This window comes from Pholis gunnellus (genome assembly GCF_910591455.1).
Source record: "Pholis gunnellus genome assembly, chromosome: 14".
Lineage (NCBI taxonomy): Eukaryota > Metazoa > Chordata > Actinopteri > Perciformes > Pholidae > Pholis > Pholis gunnellus.
Window position 1 is genome coordinate 21,886,280 of NC_136541.1, and position 21,546 is coordinate 21,907,825.

The 21,546-nt window shown below is 44.1% G+C and overlaps 1 protein-coding gene across 1 annotated transcript in view; it reads right to left on the reverse strand.

The window, feature by feature from the left end:
* Positions 1–765: 765 nt before the first annotated feature.
* The window catches only part of tox (thymocyte selection-associated high mobility group box), a 55,914-nt gene continuing 35,133 nt past the window's right edge, over positions 766–21,546 (reverse strand). Inside the window, exons 5-10 of the mRNA XM_079173866.1 lie at positions 13,013–13,258; positions 10,260–10,496; positions 9,770–9,850; positions 8,490–9,020; positions 2,938–3,098; positions 766–2,299 (exon numbers count right to left, since the gene is read on the reverse strand). Coding sequence (XP_079029992.1) covers positions 2,260–2,299; positions 2,938–3,098; positions 8,490–9,020; positions 9,770–9,850; positions 10,260–10,496; positions 13,013–13,258 — 1,296 coding nt within the window. The 3' untranslated portion in view covers positions 766–2,259. The remainder of the gene's footprint in view (positions 2,300–2,937; positions 3,099–8,489; positions 9,021–9,769; positions 9,851–10,259; positions 10,497–13,012; positions 13,259–21,546) is intronic.

Here is a 21,546-nt window from a genome sequence, read left to right on the forward strand (position 1 = left end):
ATATGTTTATCAGTTTCGGGTCCCCTTCACTCACCCCACAATTCCTGTTTGTCTAAAAAATGAAGTTCCAACATATTCTTGCCGTTAGCAACTTGTCGCTCGTAGTGTGAACGAAGAGTCCACTGAGTGCTAGCGGTTCTGAGGCTGAACTTCAGCAAAGTGCTAAACGCTAACGGTTGCTAACATGCTTTGCAGGTACGAACAATGTTCATCATCTTGCTTTAATGTGTTAGCATGCTAACATGTGCTATTTGATCATAAACCAAAGTATTGGACAAGGTGAAGTTTTGACCTGATGATGTCGCTGAATGAAAAGTCAGATGATCACCACAGTTATGCAACTCATCCTGTTCATTAATATTCTCCACCAAATTGCAATGAATGATCACCAAAGTCAGTCGGATTGTTCCTCTGGAGAATATAAATAATGGTACAGTGTAATAATGTAATCAGTCTAGACCGACCTACTGACATCTCCATCTCTAGCACAGCTACACGGCTCACATGGTTTTAACAAAAGTGTTATCTTTGTTAAAACTATTTAGACAACATCCGATCTGAGACAACAGGAGGTTAAGAACACATATTTTCTGAAACTTCAAAGACATTTGTTTTGCAATTACAGCTGAGCTGCTTTGCATAAATGCAAAGGCCAGGACACAAAGTGCACTGTGTCGCAGGTTTACATTATTATGTGGCGTTAATTAGAGCTGCTGTCACAAACCACTCGCAAACAAACAAAGAAGGAAAGGAGGCAGGTTTTGGAGTAATGACTGCACATCAATGCAGCGCTGACTTTATTCTCAAACACATTATTAGAATCTAAAAATAAGAAAATCTTCATGGTTGTTGTTGCCCAGAGTCCTTTCATCTGCCAAAAAAAACACATTAATACAAAGAGATACAGAGCAGAGAGAAAAGTGTCCCTCATCATCGTCATCATCATCATCATTAACACTAAAACAAAACTTTATTTGATTAAAAAAACAACATTAAAACACAGCCAACCCAGCAACAGTTATAGTTTCTTAAATAGCCTCTGTGCACAGAGAAATAGAGATGACAAAAGAGACCATGCAACCCAATCAACCACTCCGCCTTCTCATTAACACTTCAAACACACACACACACACACACACACACACACACACACACACACACACACACACACACACACACACACACACACACAGTTTGGATCTGAATCAATATCATCAACGGACATATGCCAGGAGGAGGAGTCATCATCGTACAAAGGACTATTTTTGTTTCTTTCTTTTCTTCCCCCAACAAAGAATTGTTTGACATTTCATTATTTCAAGGACTAAAATACAATGAATTTCTACCCTGCAGATCTGAGCCTCGCTGCGAGAGAACAATGAGACTTCTTTAATCGTACACAATTATTCACAGCCGGCGCCGGGTTAAAGCGGCTTCACTTCCACCTCTTTCCACCTCTTTCTCTTAGCTGAGTAAAGCGGTGCGAGTTCAGTGTCATCACTCGTTACGTCGCTCTGTGTTGGGACTTCACAGTCCATACGGCATCATATCACAGCCTCATATTCATATAATTAACAGTTTGTGTTGTATTTGGTTATTGACCCACAGTTTGAGTGCTGTGTTCTCTTGACTTTGGTCACAGAAGGAGTCAGCAACTATTAGGTCAAAAAAAGAATTGGCTTTAAACCGACAGCTCAAACCTTTATGTTACAGCAATTTACACTTGGCTCTTCAGAGCTTTTTGGAACCGACGGTAAACACCGTCTTTACAAAATGAGGAACTAGATATGGGGTTGGGTTTTGAGGGCAGACAGAAAATGAGACAGATTATCCCTTTGTGAGGGTGGTTGGAGTATATACACCTATCATCGTGGTTCACAGCACACCACCTCTCCTCGCTGGTATACACAATTTCAATTCAAAGCATAACATGTCTTATGTTGTAAACGGTCAGTAGAAAAAAACACAGCCAATAACAGATGTCAGACCAGCCGTGAGACTTTCTTCTTCCTGTTCTTAACACTGGCCCTGTTGTCCCTCAGAAGAGACGTGGTAGTTACACACAGAAATGTCCCATTATTCTACTGCTCGGACTTTCGTTTGAAGCGCTGAACTCAAGTTTGGTGGTTGAGTCCTCAGTGGGTTACGGCTGGAATGGACTGGACTAGGTTGGCCAGGGTTTTCGTGTGGAGGTGAGGCCGGAGGTTCCGTGGCAGTCGAAGGGCTTGGTTGAAGTTTTGGCGTCACTTTGTCCTGAGATTAGCTCAGATAGAGAGGTTTGTCCCTCTGCAGGCCGCTGCTGGAGGAGAGGAGAAAGTAAAAGTGAGGTTACAGGAACCAGTGCAATGGTATGGTTATCTTTAGCTTAAAATGAGGCCTTCGCATCTTCCACAGAGTCCGCCATGCTGCAGCGCTATGTTTCTACAGTAGCCCAGAACAGACTAACCAAACACTGGTTCTAGCGAGAGCCTTTTGTGTTTCTTATGTTAAAGGAAGGCCACGGTTTCAATCTGCAACCTCACGGCTAGATGTCACTAAATCCTTCACACTGGACCTTTTTTTTGACAGGTTAAAATGCAGAGGAGCGCATTTAGACAAGACTCTAATAATAAAAGCTTTGTCCAACATGTAATTTTGTTTCTTAGTAGTGGTAATAATTCTGAGGAAAACACTTGCTTGAAAATTTGGTATAGAAAGTTAGAATATTACAAATACCAAATACGAAAAGCTGCAGTCCATGGAGCCTTCAAAGAAAAGCAGCGTTTTGCTGATTCAGCACCTACTGATGTGTGTGGTCAGAAATGTGGTGCTGTACCTGTAACCACACCCAACAGTGATGTCACAGTGTCCTGGGGTACACCTGTATGTCACTGCAGCGAGGTGTGATGGACGTCAGCAAAAACATGATGTTACTCTTCAGAAAGCCTCATACCCTACCCGTTGCCATGGTAATCGGTACTCCAGTCTAGAGAGGGGTGGTGGTTGGGCGTGTGTCGACCCAGCTGATGGTAGTCCACTGATGACGACATCACCGCTCCACCATTAAGCATACCTCCTCCTAATTGCTGGTATTCAGACTGGAGGGAGGGGTGGTAGCCCTGGAATGAAAACAAAAAAATACATGTCAAACGGGTCAAACTGAGGCGATGGTTGAAGTGAGGCCAAAATGCTGTGTGAGTCGAAAAGTTCATGCTGGTGTTCTAAAAACATCTGGAAGTTGGTTATTGTAGTTCGGCCTGCTGACGTGGCCCAACAGGGCCAGCAGGTGGAGCTCCATCAGGTTCTGTTGTGCGTCGTCACACAGAAGAGTCCATCTTATTAAAAGCTACGAGGAACCGTCATTTTGAGTTGATTCTGTTGGTCCCTGTGGACTAAAGTGGAAGAGTTTCTGAGCAACAGAGTCCCTTTAGAAAACCTCTCATTTTACTGCAGCAGGATTTGACAGTCTGCCCCTTTTAGTCCTAGTTCTGGTTCTCCCGTACCTCCTCCCTCCGGAGCTCCAGATCTGGGTCTGTCCACGGTGGACCAGTCTCTGTTGGAGGATCTGGGTCTGTCCACGGTGGACCAGTCTCTGTTGGAGGATCTGGGTCTGTCCACGGTGGACCGGTCTCTGCTGGAGGATCTGGGTCTGTCCACGGTGGACCAGTCTCTGTTGGAGGATCTGGGTCTGTCCACGGTGGAACGGTCTCTGCTGGAGGATCTGGGTCTGTCCACGGTGGACCAGTCTCTGTTGGAGGATCTGGGTCTGTCCACGGTGGACCAGTCTCTGTTGGAGGATCTGGGTCTGTCCACGGTGGACCGGTCTCTGCTGGAGGATCTGGGTCTGTCCACGGTGGACCGGTCTCTGTTGGAGGATCTGGGTCTGTCCACGGTGGACCGGTCTCTGCTGGAGGATCTGGGTCTGTCCACGGTGGACCGGTCTCTGTTGGAGGATCTGGGTCTGTCCACGGTGGAACGGTCTCTGCTGGAGGATCTGGGTCTGTCCACGGTGGACCGGTCTCTGCTGGAGGATCTGGGTCTGTCCACGGTGGACCAGTCTCTGTTGGAGGATCTGGGTCTGTCCACGGTGGAACGGTCTCTGCTGGAGGATCTGGGTCTGTCCACGGTGGACCGGTCTCTGCTGGAGGATCTGGGTCTGTCCACGGTGGACCAGTCTCTGTTGGAGGATCTGGGTCTGTCCACGGTGGAACGGTCTCTGCTGGAGGATCTGGGTCTGTCCACGGTGGACCAGTCTCTGTTGGAGGATCTGGGTCTGGCCACGGTGGACCGGTCTCTGCTGGAGGATCTGGGTCTGTCCACGGTGGACCAGTCTCTGTTGGAGGATCTGGGTCTGTCCACGGTGGACCAGTCTCTGTTGGAGGATCTGGGTCTGTCCACGGTGGACCGGTCTCTGCTGGAGGATCTGGGTCTGTCCACGGTGGACCGGTCTCTGTTGGAGGATCTGGGTCTGTCCACGGTGGACCAGTCTCTGCTGGAGGATCTGGGTCTGTCCACGGTGGACCAGTCTCTGTTGGAGGATCTGGGTCTGTCCACGGTGGACCAGTCTCTGTTGGAGGATCTGGGTCTGTCCACGGTGGACCGGTCTCTGTTGGAGGATCTGGGTCTGTCCACGGTGGACCGGTCTCTGTTGGAGGATCTGGGTCTGTCCACGGTGGACCAGTCTCTGTTGGAGGATCTGGGTCTGTCCACGGTGGACCGGTCTCTGCTGGAGGATCTGAGTCTGTCCACGGTGGACCAGTCTCTGTTGGAGGATCTGGGTCTGTCCACGGTGGACCAGTCTCTGCTGGAGGATCTGGGTCTGTCCACGGTGGACCAGTCTCTGCTGGAGGATCTGGGTCTGTCCACGGTGGACCGGTCTCTGCTGGAGGATCTGGGTCTGTCCACGGTGGACCAGTCTCTGTTGGAGGATCTGGGTCTGTCCACGGTGGACCGGTCTCTGTTGGAGGATCTGGGTCTGTCCACGGTGGACCGGTCTCTGTTGGAGTCTGAGCTGAAGGAGTTTCTAATGAACCTGCATGATTTCATCTGATTTCACCAGAATCCGACCCGGTGGCACCGATGAGAATAACTTTGTAGACATAGACAACATTCACTGATGTGATGCATACTAACTATTGATTTCAGCCCCTGGAGCCGATAAAACTATTTGAGTTGAGTAAATGTCTGATGGTCAGTGTGGATCTGATGACAGAACACCTGCACACCACTAACGTCTCACATGTGATGGAGATTCTCCGTTAGCGCCTGAGGTTGCGTCAAAAATTGCTCCTTCTCCAAGTCATGACTCACTCACATATTATATTTTACAAGGACATCTTTATCACTAATATCTATCACCAATAATCCGCTTAGAAATGAGTGAGAAGATAGACGCTCCTAATAACTCCAGGAGTTTTGAACTTTTCCTCACTATAAAAGTAATCCAGGGATAGCTGCGTGTGCATCCATCAGTTCACTGCCAATAGGAAGAGTTATAAGCTAATACTTTTAATTCATGTAAACACAGTGTTAAGACTTTGAAAACCCGTTTTAGTTCATAACCCTCATTTCAATGGAATTATGTTGACTATATTTACAACATGTATACGCTCTTAATTTTTGTCAAAAAGTGGTTAAAAAGTGAAATCCTTTCCATTCATCCCAGTGCTCTGGAGCAGGTTTGACTGTGAGATGCAGTAATAGTAGGTGTGCTGATGTCCTCCTGAACCTCAGAGAATCCATTGACAGCTCAATGCTTTCTGATTAAAGGAGATATTCTGAATGTAACTCAAGTAAAAAGGGGACAGACGTCAGTCATGGGTTCATCAGCAGTAAGTGAAGTGAGACGAGTGAAGAGGAGATGAAAAGGTAAGAGGAGAGGAGGAAGCAGAGGAAGAGGAGGAAAAGGTCTCTAACCATAAGATACTTGAGGGAGGAGAGAGAGATGGAAAGGGAGAAAAACGAGGGAGTGCAGTGACAGAGTGTGTGCGTGCGTGTGAGCGAGAGAGAGAGAGAGAGACAGAGAGAGAGAGAGAGAGAGCGCGAGAGAGAGAGGCTGAAAGGGAAGTTAATCTGAGTGTTGTGAGTGAAAGAGGAGAAAGAGGAGGACAGCAGGTGGTTGGGTTCTCCCCCCTCTCCCCCTCTACCTCACCTATTCATCCATTGTCGAGCAAATTCTTCTCCTTCACTCCTTCACAAAGACCCCATCTGCCTCTTTTGTCTCTCTCTCTCCCCTCTCTCTCACCCTTCCCCCATCATTTCTCACTCTTCCCTCATGGAGAAAAAAAAGTTTGGGGCTCTGTCACTGTGTCCTCTCCTTTTTTTCTCTTCACTTTTTTCACTATTGTCGGCTCTCTCTTTTTATTGCCAAAAATATGCAAAAAAGCGGAGGAGAGAGAGAGAGAGAGAGAGAGAGAGAGAGAGAGAGAGAGAGGAGGATTATGGGAAATTGGGATTTAAAAGTGCACTTTAAAACCAGGGATAAAATGAGACTGAGCTGCAGTCTATCGGCCCATTTTTATCTATCTAGAGGAGACACATCAGATCACAGCCTCTTCCTCCTGTTGTGATAGAGTGAATATCAACAGGCCAACTGACTCCTTACATGAGAGACAGGTAGACAGCGACAGATACACGTAGAGAAATAGATAGGTAGTAGAAACAGGTCCCACCAAAAATTCACCCAAAAACGGATTTCTATGATTAAATCTGAAATGTCTCCTTGTAACGTCCAAACTATTCCTACTGGTCTGATGTTATCACACAGAGAGAAACAGAGGTCAACTAATCCAACAGCATAGTTGGAGCCGACTGGATGATAATCAGGATTAATGGAGTTATGTTCAAGTCTGTTCGGTGCTGTAGTCCTCAAGGAAATGCTGATGCACCCTCTCCCTCTCTAGCACCCATCCCATCTCCACTGTGAGTGTGTGTGTGTGTGTGTGTGTCTCCTCTGCTGATATATTCATCTATCTTCATTCACCTCTCTGCAGCTTTTAAATCAGCCAGATGCTGTTACCTCGAGGAAATAGGACAGCTGACTGGTGTAAGAACAGGTTTGATGGTCCATAGAGGAAACAATAGATGTGTCCCGATTACAAACTAAAGTCACATTTAAAATGAGGTATACTCAAAAGAACAGATGGCTGATGGCTGATTTCTGAGTGAGCTGTTGATGGACATCATGCAATGCAGAGAGGAAAAGGTAATTAATGATATAAACATCACTAGAAATTTTGTTGTCTCTTTCACTGACAAACTGCAGCACAGCGAGTCATTTCATCTTCGTAAAAAAACAGTAAAGTATGTGTATTCCTCATTAAGCTGCAGAAACAGTACACTGTTACCATCAGTACATACTGCATACAATAAGTATATAGAATGGATTGGTATAGAGCAGATGACACAAATATATATATATATTAGTGCTGGGCAACGATTACAATTTTAATCGCGATTAATCGCAGGATTTTCTGCAATTACTAATCGCGATTAGTTTGTTATAGAAAAACAAGTTACCCTCAGAGTCCAGAGCCACGATCAGAACATTAGAACAGGAACCGTCGGAGCAACAGCAAGTTCACATTTATAAATGTGTTTTCTGAACAGGTACCAGCAGAAACCTATGTTCAGTCTATGTTCAGTGTCCCTGTTAGAGTGAAGTACATCGCTGGGATTCACTGTGCAGGGCACGCATTAGTCTGACCCAGTGAGCAACGGACTTTCAAAATAATAATAATACAAAAAAACGTAATGCGCGATAAAATAATTGTCAGTGTTAATTAATTAATTAATATATATATATTTTAACAGCTTGCTCCTTGCGTTTTAATTAAAAATGTCAGAAGAAAAACTGGAAATGGTGGAAAATCCAAAACAGAATAATTTGATGTTCTGTCACTTCAACAACCACTGTGGGAGATACGACTGGTGACAAGATTTATCAAACAAATCCCAGGAAACACTAAAACACAAAACGGGTTGTGTGTGTATCAAAGCCTGATGTATCTTCTTCCTCTGTGTCATTGAGCTCCATTGTTGTCCATTAAAAACTCATCATCTGTCATGTTCCTTCATTACCATGAACACACACACTGTTTATTGCTTATTTTGACCAAATCTCTCACACACACACGCACGCACGCACGCACGCACGCACGCACGCACGCACGCACGCACGCACGCACGCACGCACGCACGCACGCACGCACGCACGCACACACACACACACACACAGTCATGCTGCCACAGATACTCACCAGAGCACCAAATGTGTATTAATCCGCAGCAGAAAATAGTCCCCAATAAATGCACTGTTTCCTTCTGTTTGCGTAACCTTTTCTGAATAACAGTGCCCAGTTGTTAAAGTAAACATGCGAAGTCTGACAGTATTTAGAGACGGACTAACACACATTATTGGTTTTGGTCTTTTCATGGTATTTATCATGTCCAACCTACTGACTACTACCCATCAACAAACAATAAAGATGTACGTTCAGTGTGAGACTGACCTGTGTGATGCCAGGCGAGTGCGTCATTCCCAGTGCGTGTCCACTGAGCTGCTGGTGCTGGTGGTGCTGGTGGTGGTGCTGGTGGTGGTGTGGACTGTGCAGCCCCCCCAGGTGTGCCTGGCTGTGGAGGGGAGGGCTGACCTGGAGAGGAGGGGGGGACGCCGCCGCCATGCCGCCGAGGGACAGAACTCCCTGGTGGGGGACGCTGGGCCGCGGGACGGTCCCTCTTGAGGACAGAGCCTGGAGCTGGGGGTGGAGCTGAGTGTGGGGAGGGGGCAGGTGTGGGCTGAGGCCAGGGCTCGAGGCGTGGGAAGGGTGCGATGGGTGAGGGTACGGCATGTACATGCTCGGGTGCTGATGGGGATGGGAAGGGTGAGGGTGGGGGTGAGGGTGGCCCAGTGAGCTGGAGGAATGGTGCTGGCCCGGGTGACCAGGGTAGACCGAGGGTTTGGGTGTAAACATTGAGGTAGAGGAAGAGGGAGGTGTGGAGGAAGAGTGGGGCGGCTTCATTTCAGATGGATCATTGTAACTCTGGAGAACAAGAAAAAGGAACACACAAAATCAGTGAGCAGGGTTCACATTGACCCATTTAGTGCCTTAAAGGGATACTTTGTGTTTTTAAGTGAGGTTCCTCTCCATAGTCAGTGTTTTATTACAGTAGTTGAGGTTTGTGGAAACAGACAGGAGCAGAGTATTGTTCTGCCGTGAACGTATTTTAGACACCAAAAAACATCAGTTATAGTTCACTTTATATCTAGAATATCTTCACCTCTTTACGTTGCTGTCACACAGCCTTTCTGATGGAGAACTGAAGCTGTTATCTGCTGCTGCCTCCATCAGTCAGTTAGTTTGTGTTATTGTGTGACTTTTGTGTTTTAAATGGTTAGTTTAGATTCACCAAAGTCACACATTAACACAAACAACCAGCAACTCCTGTGTTCTGCGAGATAAAACTACTGTTTTTGTCAAAGGAGTCTGGTGGCTTTGATGAGATATATCACAACTTCAGACCCCCATCAGAAAAGGCTGTGTGACAATAAGGTAAAGAGGTGAAAATATTCTCAATGCAGAGAAAACTGATAATGATGTTTTCAGGTGTAAAATACGTCCACAGCAGTACAATACTTTGCTCCTGTCTGTTTCTACTAACTCCATCTACTGTAGTAAAACACTGACTATGGAGAAGAACCTCATACAAACACCTAAAAAAAGCTAAACTCTCCCTTTAAGGCATGAGTTAAATGCCAAGAACTCTGATTATCTCAGTGTGTGTGGAGTACCTGTGAGACCAGACTGGCTCTGTAGGCAGCCAGTTGCTTCAGATACTCCTTCTTGGCCGTCTCTGTCCTCTTCTTGTACGCCTGAAACACAAACATTTGAATTCTCAACCAGCTACTGGACTTTACATCTCTATCTCAGTTATACAGCATTTTACTTTTTTTTTTACTGCATGAAATGATTTAATGCATTAAATCATCTCAGGTGTAGCCATCATGAGGCTCACAGTATCTCCCTCAGCTTACACAGTTATCTAACAACATATAACCACAATGAGGACTTCCCAAGGCACCTACAACTATTCTCTGAATCTGAACTTTTAAAAATTCAGTTCACACGCCACTATTGGCTTTTTTGCGAGATGCAGTGATTGGTAGTCTCAGTTGTCTTGCTAGAGCTCAGGTTTCCCTGCAGAACAGTAGCTACTACTATAAGAGTGATGGGCAAGCAGAGAGGCACACGGACACGCTAACTTAAAGATGGAGGACCTACCTGTTTCTGTTCCTCTCCCAGCCCGTCCCACATGGAGGCCACGATCTTTGACACCTCCCCGAAGGTGGCGTTGGGGTTCTGGGCCTTGATGTTGGCTTGGGTGTCCCTGAAGAACAAGGCGTACGCGGACACTGGCTTCACTGGCTCATTGGGGTCCTTTCGCTTCTTCTTCTTTGGTGTTTTGGGTTTCTTGGAGATGTCCACTGTTGCTGGCCTCTTCTCTCCTCCACTGACAAGCTGAGAGGAGAAAAAGGCCGTTGAGTAGGACACAGACAGGTACGGTCAGGATGAAGACATGGATGGACAGAGGGCGTTAGTTCTGGAGCACAAATGTATAATCAAACTAAGACGGTGGTATGTGAAGTAAATGACATCTATAAAACATCATATTTCTTCTAAGAGTCATCATTAACCATGTTAACAATGACGGACAGCGAGCTGTACCCAGCATGCCGTTCTGTGGTGTCACAAAAAATATTGTAGCAAGCAAAGGAGAGCATATTGTAGCGAGCGTGGGCGAGCTCGCTGTACCCAGCATGCCGTTCGCTGGTGTAACAGTAAATAGGGGTCCCCTCTCAATACACTACTCAGTGTGTACTCGGGCACTACTCATAAATATGTCCCAGAGATCTCAAGAGCTCACACTTCTTTGGGACCTCAGTGATACACAAACCAAGTGTGAAGTCGATCGGATGAAAGGTTGTGAAGAAAATCAAAGGACAAACAAACATAGACAGAGACTCTCACATGACATGTGAACTCAACCGTTCTTGTTTGATGTCGAGCTCTGACTCAACCACAGAGCTCAGAGATGGGAAACTCCTCAGCAGTCAGCAGAACCATCAAGACCAAACACAAACAGCGTCTACATCTGTCGGTCCCCACCCTGACATTCTTTCAGCCAAAGGACTGCTATATTAATAATATTAAAGGCAAAGTCAATGCAGTCAACATATATGTAGTTTATTCGTGACACGCACCAAAAGAGAGGGTGAAGGGAAAGTCATTTCATGATCATTTCATAGGATGTTTTCTCTGAGGAAACGTGTGATCAGGCGCTAATTACAGATAAAATAGAGGTCAATGTTCAACCGGTGCACTTACTGAATCACAAATATTAAAGATAATCTTTAAGTGCACAGCAGTTCAGCTGACCAAGCAGTAATGCATATGTCGCCACACAAGCATACGGTTCAGTAAATATGAAGAATAACGTTTTCTTCGTCCCTGTTTTCCCTGAAATTAGTACAAATTGACACCATTCTTAACAGGAAACTGTGTTCTCAGGAAATAAGAGACCTGGAAAATAAAAGAGTTGATTCAGCCTCCTTTGATTCACTACAACTAGATGTCCATGTCCTGGATGACTGCGACATGCACATTCTCCTTTCTATGTACTAGTGATGGGGACTATTCTTACCAGTGCACTGTTTCACTGAGCCCAGCTACAGCAGCTTGGTTTCCACCCACTCGTGCTTCAGAGCTATGCATTACGCGGTGAACTACAGCTCAGCTCGGACATCCGAGTATAAAAGACATTGTGTATTTGTTGACCTTTAACAACATGATATCAAGAAGAACCGGAGTTCACTGATGAAGAAACTCAACAAAGTGAAGATGACTGACACGTGAATGGGAACACTGTTTTCATTGTTACACCTCATTGCATTGTTTATTCTGATGTCCGTGACAACAGCATCTATCAAACAAAGGTGTTACACTCAGTTGAGGAGCAACACAGAAGTTGACTTGAAACAGGTTTCTTATTTGAAATGGTGAGCTAAAGCTTAAAGCTTCTGAAAAATGTGTTTCAAATCTTGACTTTTTTCTCCACAGCATTCAACATTCACTTAGATAACAGTGGAAACGTTAGCTTATCCTCTTCATCAGGACTGTGTGGGTGTGGTGTGATCAGACTGGACTGAGAGTAGCCCGGCTGGTAGCCTGGGGCCAGATTTTGATTGATAAAATAATGGTCAATTCTGGTGAAAATATGGGACGTAAGCTTTTCCCCCACTTCAGAGCAACGAGAAGACAAATACAGAAACGTCTCATGTGAGATAACGTTGGCTCATGTGTGTTCATGTCGGATCCCATCACTTATAGAGATAAGCTGAATAAATAGGCCTTTAAATGAGCAATGTTTGAAAGGTGCCATACACAAATATAGAATTTTGTAATGATTACTAAAATCTAGAGGCTAGTATATCAACATGAGCAATACTACATGTCGTGTAAGTTCACAGCAGCAGCCATAGTTTAGATGTGTGGGAGTATTTTGTAAAGGTATAAGCAGAAATGTCTATTTTGTGTTCCTGCTGAAGCAAACACTACCTGGATAGCTGCTTGTGATGGTGCCCATATACAAGTCATCCCTCTATACGTCACCAGTGAGAATGATACAGTGGGTAGATATCATTCAGCAGTACAGTAATGCTTTCATTTCCCCAGAATATGAACAGTCACTTTGGTTTCAGTGTGAGAGACCGAACGGTGAGGGAGCTGATTTCCATCTAGTTGATATGCAGGGAGAACGGCTCTATTATGACACATAACATTATCACAAGAACTATCCACTGTCTACACACACACACACACACACACACACACACACACACAAACAGCAGGACCAAATGCTTGCTGCAGCCCAGCCAGATATGACTCAGTGACTCATAGAAACAGGAGAGTGTCTGTCTGTGAGTGGTTGTATGTGTGTATGTGTGTGTGTGTGTGTGTTCTTTTTTTTTTTTTACCCTGAGTCCGTCATCATTGTCGTCCTCGTGTGCTGAACTGGAGGGAGATGGTGTGGCGGATTTACTTCCAGGGGGTGAGGGAGAGTTGTGGGTAACAGAGTTCCCACTCAGCCCCAGCTGGGATTGGTTGATGGTGGACAACTGGCTTTGCTGGCTCATGCCCGATTGGCTCCTGGGTCCGAGAGCAGCCTCGATTGGCTGCTGGCTGCTGGTGAACCGAGAATCAGAGTTCACCATCTGCTGCATCTGTGCAAAAACGATAATGAGAGTTAGTGAATGAAAGAAAATAGGAGGTGTCATTTGGAGTTTGATGAGCATGTCTTTATCTACTACAGTCGGCTTTCCTTTGTTCCACTTGGCCTTTCATCTGCCCTTTGGTGCCATTATTTCTTCTAGATTATGATAAAAAGTGCACAGAAATGTTATTCAATACAGGATGACATGCAAAGTTACAGAAGAAACATCAACTGCAGCAATATGGGTTAAAAAATCTAAATAAACTGACATTTCAAATCAAAGGTGAACAGTTTTTCCTCCTGGGTCCTTCTTGGTCCACTTTAAAGAGACAACATGCACCTTTTTGTCTTGTGACAGGAAATGTGTAGCTAGTTTCACCCCGTCTCTCAGGTTCTGAGTTGAACACATGACCTTCATCTTGTGTCTCTTTGAAGCAGCATCTGAGCCGAGTGTTCACTAACCGACACCCGTGAAACCACTAGAGCAGCGCCAATACTCTCTCCTGAGTCTGACAGCCTTGTCTCACCCTGTTTTCTTTTAACTTTGCTGTTCTTCCCTGTTTTCTACGATTGTTATTGCCGTGACTTCTGCTTGTTTGGTAGAGGTCCTCACTGGATACCTGAGATCACATTCGAAGCTCCTGTGCGTACCATATCTACCTCAATGTTTCTACATGTTGCTCCGGATGAGCACTGTTTTAAGGATGGTGACTTGAACAGAATACAAGTATTGTTCAGTGTTTCACTTATAGCATTACTAACAAAGTGTACCCATACAGACCATCCAAAAGTCACATAAACCCCCTTTTTGATTAGGTCATGCTTTCCTGTTTCAATTTGAATTCTTTATGCAGTCAAACACATGAATAAAACAAATCTTATGTGATTCAGGCAATAATGTAAATTAGGCAGAGTCTTTGAACCAATTGCATATTAATATATCTCACAATAAAAGTATCGCAATACATTGAATCATAACCCCTGTATCATGATACGCATCATGTAGCCAGATACACAGCGTCACTCGTAGTAACAAACCCATCCAGTCTACAGTTCCCCTCAGTAATCGTAACCCCGCGACCCGGCCCAGGAATAGTGGAAGTCAATGGATGGATCCTCGTTTTCACAGCAGCAGCAGTTAAAGAGACACATATATGTTTCTCAGGAGTTAGTAGGAGAGTGAAAACATGACTGCTGACTGTCTGCTGCTCCGTGTCTAAACATCACTACCAGAACAACTTCACAAATGGAACTAGCTGGTGAACAGAGTGGTGTAATTAGCGGCTAAAGGCCAGATATTTCTCTTGGGAGTTGGTGGAGAGCAACACAGCCTTTAGTACCTATCAGACTAATTATAAAATATAGAATTTTCTGCCGGGTCTCTCAATCAAAACATTAACAAAGACGGAGTTTAGTGACGTCATGAACTAGCATGGGTTCATGGGAGTTGTTGTCGTCAACAATTCTGCCATCATTGCAGTCAAGGGCTGGGTGCCGGTCCTCAATAAGGTATCGATCCCAATAACCCAGTACCAAGTAGTATTGAGACTTCACCAGTCAAATGTGGAAACAGGACGTCTCGGTGGGCTGTGAGTCGAGCTGCCGCTAACGTTGGCTCAGCTTGATTGATGACTACAATCATCCGGGTAAACATATAGTTGAAAACCACCAAGATTTAAAAAGTGTACCTTAGAAAAGTGGATAAAGTCAATTCATGACGGCTTCTGGCAGACAACCACAAAGATGACCAAATGAAACAGACCGTTGCCGTGATTAAAATGAGAGATTTAAAGGGTTTAAAATTGTTGCAACCCAACCCCGGAGAGGAAGAAGATAGCGTTGGATGGATGGATGAGAATTGTTGGAAACATTTGGGATAATGTAAGTACACAACTCAACAGTTAATAAAAGATAGGTCGAGTCATTTTTAGACATTTTAATGCAGAAAAGCTATTATACCTTTAAATGTCTGTTTACGAGATGATAACACCTCCGATGCTGCTTTAAGTGTCATTGACACGGCTCCCACTCTGCCCCACATTCACGTCGGTGTCTTAGATTCCATATTGGAGTGAACAGAAGGTGTGCTGAAACAGTATCTGAGCTACATAACATGTTTATGTAACAGACCCAGCTGGGCTCTGGAACAGTCTGCCTTTGCTTCACAGGTTTTCCACGGTGTGCAGCAGCCCGGGATTCACTAATAATGAAATCTGATAGTAACTGTGGCAACAGGCGATACAGGTCAGGGAGAAGACGGGATCAGAAGTCATTTAACATAAATTCCCGCTCGCGTGTAAATACATCAGTAGAGACACTAAACTCCATTTTCTGCACTCTGCAGAAATTGCTCCATCCTTTTGTCTGGAGGAGACATTTTGACCAAATACGAGCACAGCTTTATCTCCTCCTGCATCCACGGCCTCAATAATTCTTCAGAGAGCTGATGTACTGCTGGATATAAAGTGACCAGACGGTGTGACGGTCACACCTGTGTCATGATGTTCCATTGTGCATCGCCGTCTCTCAAAACAACCGTCTCCAGAGAGAATAAAGCTCATATGCCAACATGCCTAAAATCAATCTGTATACGATCAAACAAAAGTGAAGGGCGTTTTATGCAGAATGTTCCTTAATGTTAACATTTTAATGTCACACCAACATGCATGTTAATATAAACCATGAAGCAACAAAGCAGCCGTTTCTGTTGAAAGACTTCTGCTCTGGATGATTTAGAGTTTAGAGTCTTTCTGTTGATACACAAGCTTCAAGCGTTCAGCATTGAGTGCATTGCTCCATTATTGTTTTAATACAATGGAGTATATTAGTGAGCTACTTCTCAATGTAATGTTAGGAGAGATTTTGTGGGATTTTTCTGATGTTTGTTTTGTACTCATCCCAAATGGATTACACTAGTATTTTATGAAGTGATCTTTTTATGACGGAGTCTTGATAGTCGATACTGTTTCTTCTCTTGAAGACATACATGTGAAGCTCCAACCAGTTGTGAACTACATATTCTAAAGCTTTTCTTCATTATGTCGATGTGCATTTTAAACTATTTTCAAAGCATTCTTTCTTTATCAAATGATGTTTATGTTTTCATGCTGATATTTTAGGCCTTTGGTGCCATGATGTGATGTTTATGATTCTTGATGTATTGATTGGTTATTGTACATTTATTCCCCAGATTGTACTACTGTATATATAAATACTGCAATACTTTAATCAGAGGGCCATTGGCCCCATCACTGCTGAGTTTCTTCATTTGGCTACAGATAGAGACTTTAAATGAAAATCTTCATGACTGACACTTTGATGTAGTTTTGGACAAATAGGAGGATGATATTTCATGGTGTATTTTGGTGTGTGATCCTTCTTTCTGTGTAAATCACTTCAGTCTGAACCGGTGTCTCGTGATGAGTCAGTCATCAGTGATATTCTGTCTATTTCTCAGGAAAACAAAAGCTATACAAAAAGTGATTGCCGACACCTTCAGCATGGGAACTTTGACACCTACCGTTGCAAATATGAAGACGGGACTCTGTTGATGATGAGTATTTAGAGTTTCCTCTCAGTAAGCATCGAGTAATAGCGGATGTGGTCTGGTGTGCTGCGGCTGTGCCCCTCTCGGGACCGCGTTACCTGTACCCGGTTACCGGCAGCAGCCTTCTGTGGTATTTAGATGGAACACCGAGTGACATTTCTCGAACACGGGAAGAGGTTTCGGATTGACGCAGCAATGCTGAAAAATAATAGCTGCGGTTCGGCATTGGTTGGGTTAGGACTTCGATAAATGTCATATTAGTCACTCGAAATATCCTACTGTGATAATTCTCCAGAGAGCTTTAACTCTTAGTTCAGCTGAGCTATTGGCGATGCATTGTTAAATAAGAAGAATACGCAACAATCAAAACCTTTACCGTGTTTTACAACAAAACTACCGATTACATTATGTTATATTATTATTATTATTATTATAATAGTATGTATTATATGATAAAACTGCAAGGCTCAGGATAATAAAAAGTGTTTACTTGGCAAAATTAAAATGCACTTAAGGAAAATGTGGAGTAAGACATTTAAAGAACAGAGGTGACAAGGTCACTCAACAACACATTGTGCTAATGCAACATTATCGCTATTCAAAAACACTTCATACCAATGGAAAAATAATAATAATCAGCTTTTCCTTTGGGGGGGGACATTTCTGTCAATGGCCGAAGAGAACAACAGAGGGGAAACCCCGATGAAGGCGAGTGATGACTGACTCATGTCCCGAGGAGGGAAAAAGCTTTGACTCTCACACTCTTCACATAGGTGTGGTTGATGACTGAATTTCAATATGAAAGCTACAGCGGTAAAATTCTGAATCCGTTCTTGATTTTAGTCAGGAAAAATCCACACTTGTTTCTGTATTTCATGAATGAGTTTGCCCAGTTGTCATTGAACAGTAGATGTTACATTGTCCGTTCTTGTTTTTATGTCTTTCCATAAGAATTACACTGATCATGACTATGGTGCCAGTGTGGTTACTTGTGGTTACTCTCCCTCAGACTCACCCTTTCACAGTTCATCAAAGTTAAATGTAGCATTTTGGTCTTCTGAAAATGTCTTAATCGGCTGTGCTAAAAGACTAACGAGACTGAAACACTCTTTTCACTAGCCAGAATTAGCATCACAATTAATAGCCCAGTTAACTTGAATTACAGGGTACCACGCTAGTGTTAGCTGGAACTTAGCGAGTGCTATGCTTACGGTAGCCTTGCTCCTCCACAGCTGCATCCTCTTGTCTACATATGGTCACTTCTGGCACCAAAGAAACAAGATGGCGACGACCAAAATGCCAAACTTCAGGGTTGAAAATGGTAGTCAACGAACCAATATGTGACGTCACGGTGGCTACGTCTACTTATTTTACCAAGTCTATGGCTACAACTTAGTTATTTTCCTTGTCGATTAATCTGCTGATTATTTTCTTGATTAATCATTTTGTCTGTAAAACTTCAGATAAAAAATGTACATCATAGAATCCAATTGACATGTCAGATTTTGCACGGGCAACAGTCCAAACATCAAAATAATCAATTTACTGTAATGTAGGACCAAGAAGAGCAACAAATATCCGGCATTTTTGCTAAAAAAATATTTTAACAATTAATTGAAATAAAAATAGTTGACTAATTTTCAACTAATCAATTAATAGCTGCAGCTCTCTATTGTTTGTGTGGTTGACTAATCACACTGTGTCCAAAGCTGTAATGTAAGGGAGGATTCCCATGAATAAACTGTACATTTTCATAGGGTGGTGCTCTTTTCTTTGTTCATCCATGTCACTGCTCATGCAAGCTTGTCAGTTGTTCTTTTTGTTTCAGACAAACAGCTGTGGGTAAATGAATCCATCAGGGCTGTAGATGAGAAAAGTCCTGTGAAATGACTGGAGGTTGGATTCTTTTTGGGTTACATCCTTATCATGACAGACAAAAGACCTACTATAGTTAAACATTAAACATTAAACATCATGGATTATTACTTTGAACCAGGTAAGAACACCATCTGAAAATCACAAAAAGAAGCTCTGGAAGCTAATCATTTTAGACATTAACCTTCATTCAGATGGCAGACAGGAAATAAAAAAGAGCAGTCTCGATATTAACTGCAACTGAGCGGTCTTGCCTCTTCCTGGAATAATACACACACACACACACACACACACACATATATTCACTTGAATCTTTCTAGCCCCCCCCCCCCGATTAGACCGAGCCAGGCATGGTTGCTAGGCAACCATCATTCATGGGCTGGCAGTAAATGAATGTTAGTATGAGAATATAAAGGCGAGGTAGGGAGAAGCAGAGAGAGAGAAAAGGTGGGACTGAGACAGACAGAGATGGAAAATAAGATCTTCCCTTCAGGCCATTCAAATCATTATCTCCACTGTTACACGCTTAACAGACAGGTCAGCCACATTCAAAGACAAGAAAGAGGATTTAATTAAAAGTTATTCAAAACTGTGTTATTTTATCGTGCTTCTAATTCAGCCAGGGTTGAGAGCTTCATCACGAGGCTTCAGACACTTCATATTACAGGAGGTAGATTCAATATGGAGCTGGAGACAACAGACAGAACGATTCAAAGATCAAGAGTGGGAGGTGAGAGGTTTCATTCTTAATAACATGGAGGACATCTTTATTTCAGATACTGACACACATGCTGTCACATGTATGTCACCCCACTGAACACTCTGTTTCTCTGACAGTTGCAGTAACTACAGGTCTGTGAAGGTGAGGCTTTCATTTCTGTAGTGTATGACACACTGAAAGTCACAGCTCAAAGCAGGATTTTCACTTTACTGTGAAATGAAGACTTAAATTATGAGGAAAATGTCACATCGACCAGCTGCGACGATTCAAATAACACTGCTCCAGGCAATAGCCCCCTTCACACAGTTAAAACTGAGAGGAATATGAAAGAATAGAGTTAAAATATATCAGCTGGCTGTCAGTTTAAATCTTAGGACTCGCTGAGATCCACAATTCTCTTCCAGTAAGTAAAGTCATAGTATCTCTGAACAAGACCCAAAGTGATAGTCCACCCTGAAATAAGCAGTGTGTAGTCGCTGTTAGGGAGCAGCAGCTGGTCGGCTCTAATTCATCTCCGTTTTATTTGTGTGTTTTACAGAAATCAAAGTATGGAAACCTGCATAGAACACAGAGCATAAGTATACATGTAAGTTTGCATCTTTGGCAGTTTGATACCATCATCCTTGAGCTGATCTTTGACCTCTGATGGTGGAGCTGTTATACTGGGCAACATCCACTTAAAGGAAGCGTTGGTAATCTTGAGAAACTAGCTAGAGTATGCAAGATTTTAAAAATAAAGATAAAACTTAGTTCATTGCTGCCAACTATTTTCAAATGAATGTAGCTAGCAGCTAGCTCTCCAAATCACTACATTTAGCAAGAACTGACAGCCCGTCCCTTCAGACCTCCCTCCTAAGACATTCCCCTAAAATAACCACAATGAACCTAAACAAACATGGCTATCGTTAGGACTCACAGCTGTTAAGAGAAAAAGCTTGTGGATGACTCCGGTGACGAGCAACGAGTGCACGGGCACAATACACGGAGACAGGTAGGTAGACAGGTAGACAGACAGGTAGACAGACAGGTAGACAGACAGGTAGAAGACAGACAGGTAGACAGACACACAGGTAGACAGACACACAGGTAGAGAGACAGGTAGGTAGACAGGTAGACAGACAGACAGGTAGACAGACAGGTAGACAGACAGGTAGACAGACAGACAGGTAGACAGACAGGTAGACAGACAGGTAGAGAGACAGACAGGTAGACAGACAGACAGGTAGACAGACAGGTAGACAGACAGACAGGTAGAGAGACAGACAGGTAGACAGACAGGTAGACAGACAGACAGGTAGACAGACAGGTAGACAGACAGACAGGTAGAGAGACAGACAGGTAGACAGACAGGTAGACAGACACACAGGTAGACAGACACACAGGTAGAGAGACAGGTAGGTAGACAGGTAGACAGACAGACAGGTAGACAGACAGGTAGACAGACAGGTAGACAGACAGACAGGTAGACAGACAGGTAGACAGACAGGTAGAGAGACAGACAGGTAGACAGACAGACAGGTAGACAGACAGGTAGACAGACAGACAGGTAGAGAGACAGACAGGTAGACAGACAGGTAGACAGACAGACAGGTAGAGAGACAGGTAGGTAGACAGGTAGACAGACAGACAGGTAGAAAGACAGGTAGACAGACAGGTAGACAGACAGGTAGAGAGACAGGTAGACAGACAGACAGGTAGAAAGACAGGTAGACAGACAGGTAGACAGACAGGTAGACAGACAGGTAGACAGACAGACAGGTAAAAAGACAGGTAGACAGACAGGTAGACAGACAGGTAGAGAGACAGGTAGACAGACAGACAGGTAGAGAGACAGGTAGACAGACAGACAGGTAGACAGACAGGTAGACAGACAGACAGGTAGACAGACAGGTAGACAGACAGACAGGTAGAGAGACAGGTAGGTAGACAGGTAGACAGACAGACAGGTAGAAAGACAGGTAGACAGACAGGTAGACAGACAGGTAGACAGACAGGTAGACAGACAGACAGGTAGAAAGACAGGTAGACAGACAGGTAGACAGACAGGTAGAGAGACAGGTAGACAGACAGACAGGTAGAGAGACAGGTAGACAGACAGACAGGTAGACAGACAGGTAGACAGACAGACAGGTAGACAGACAGGTAGACAGACAGG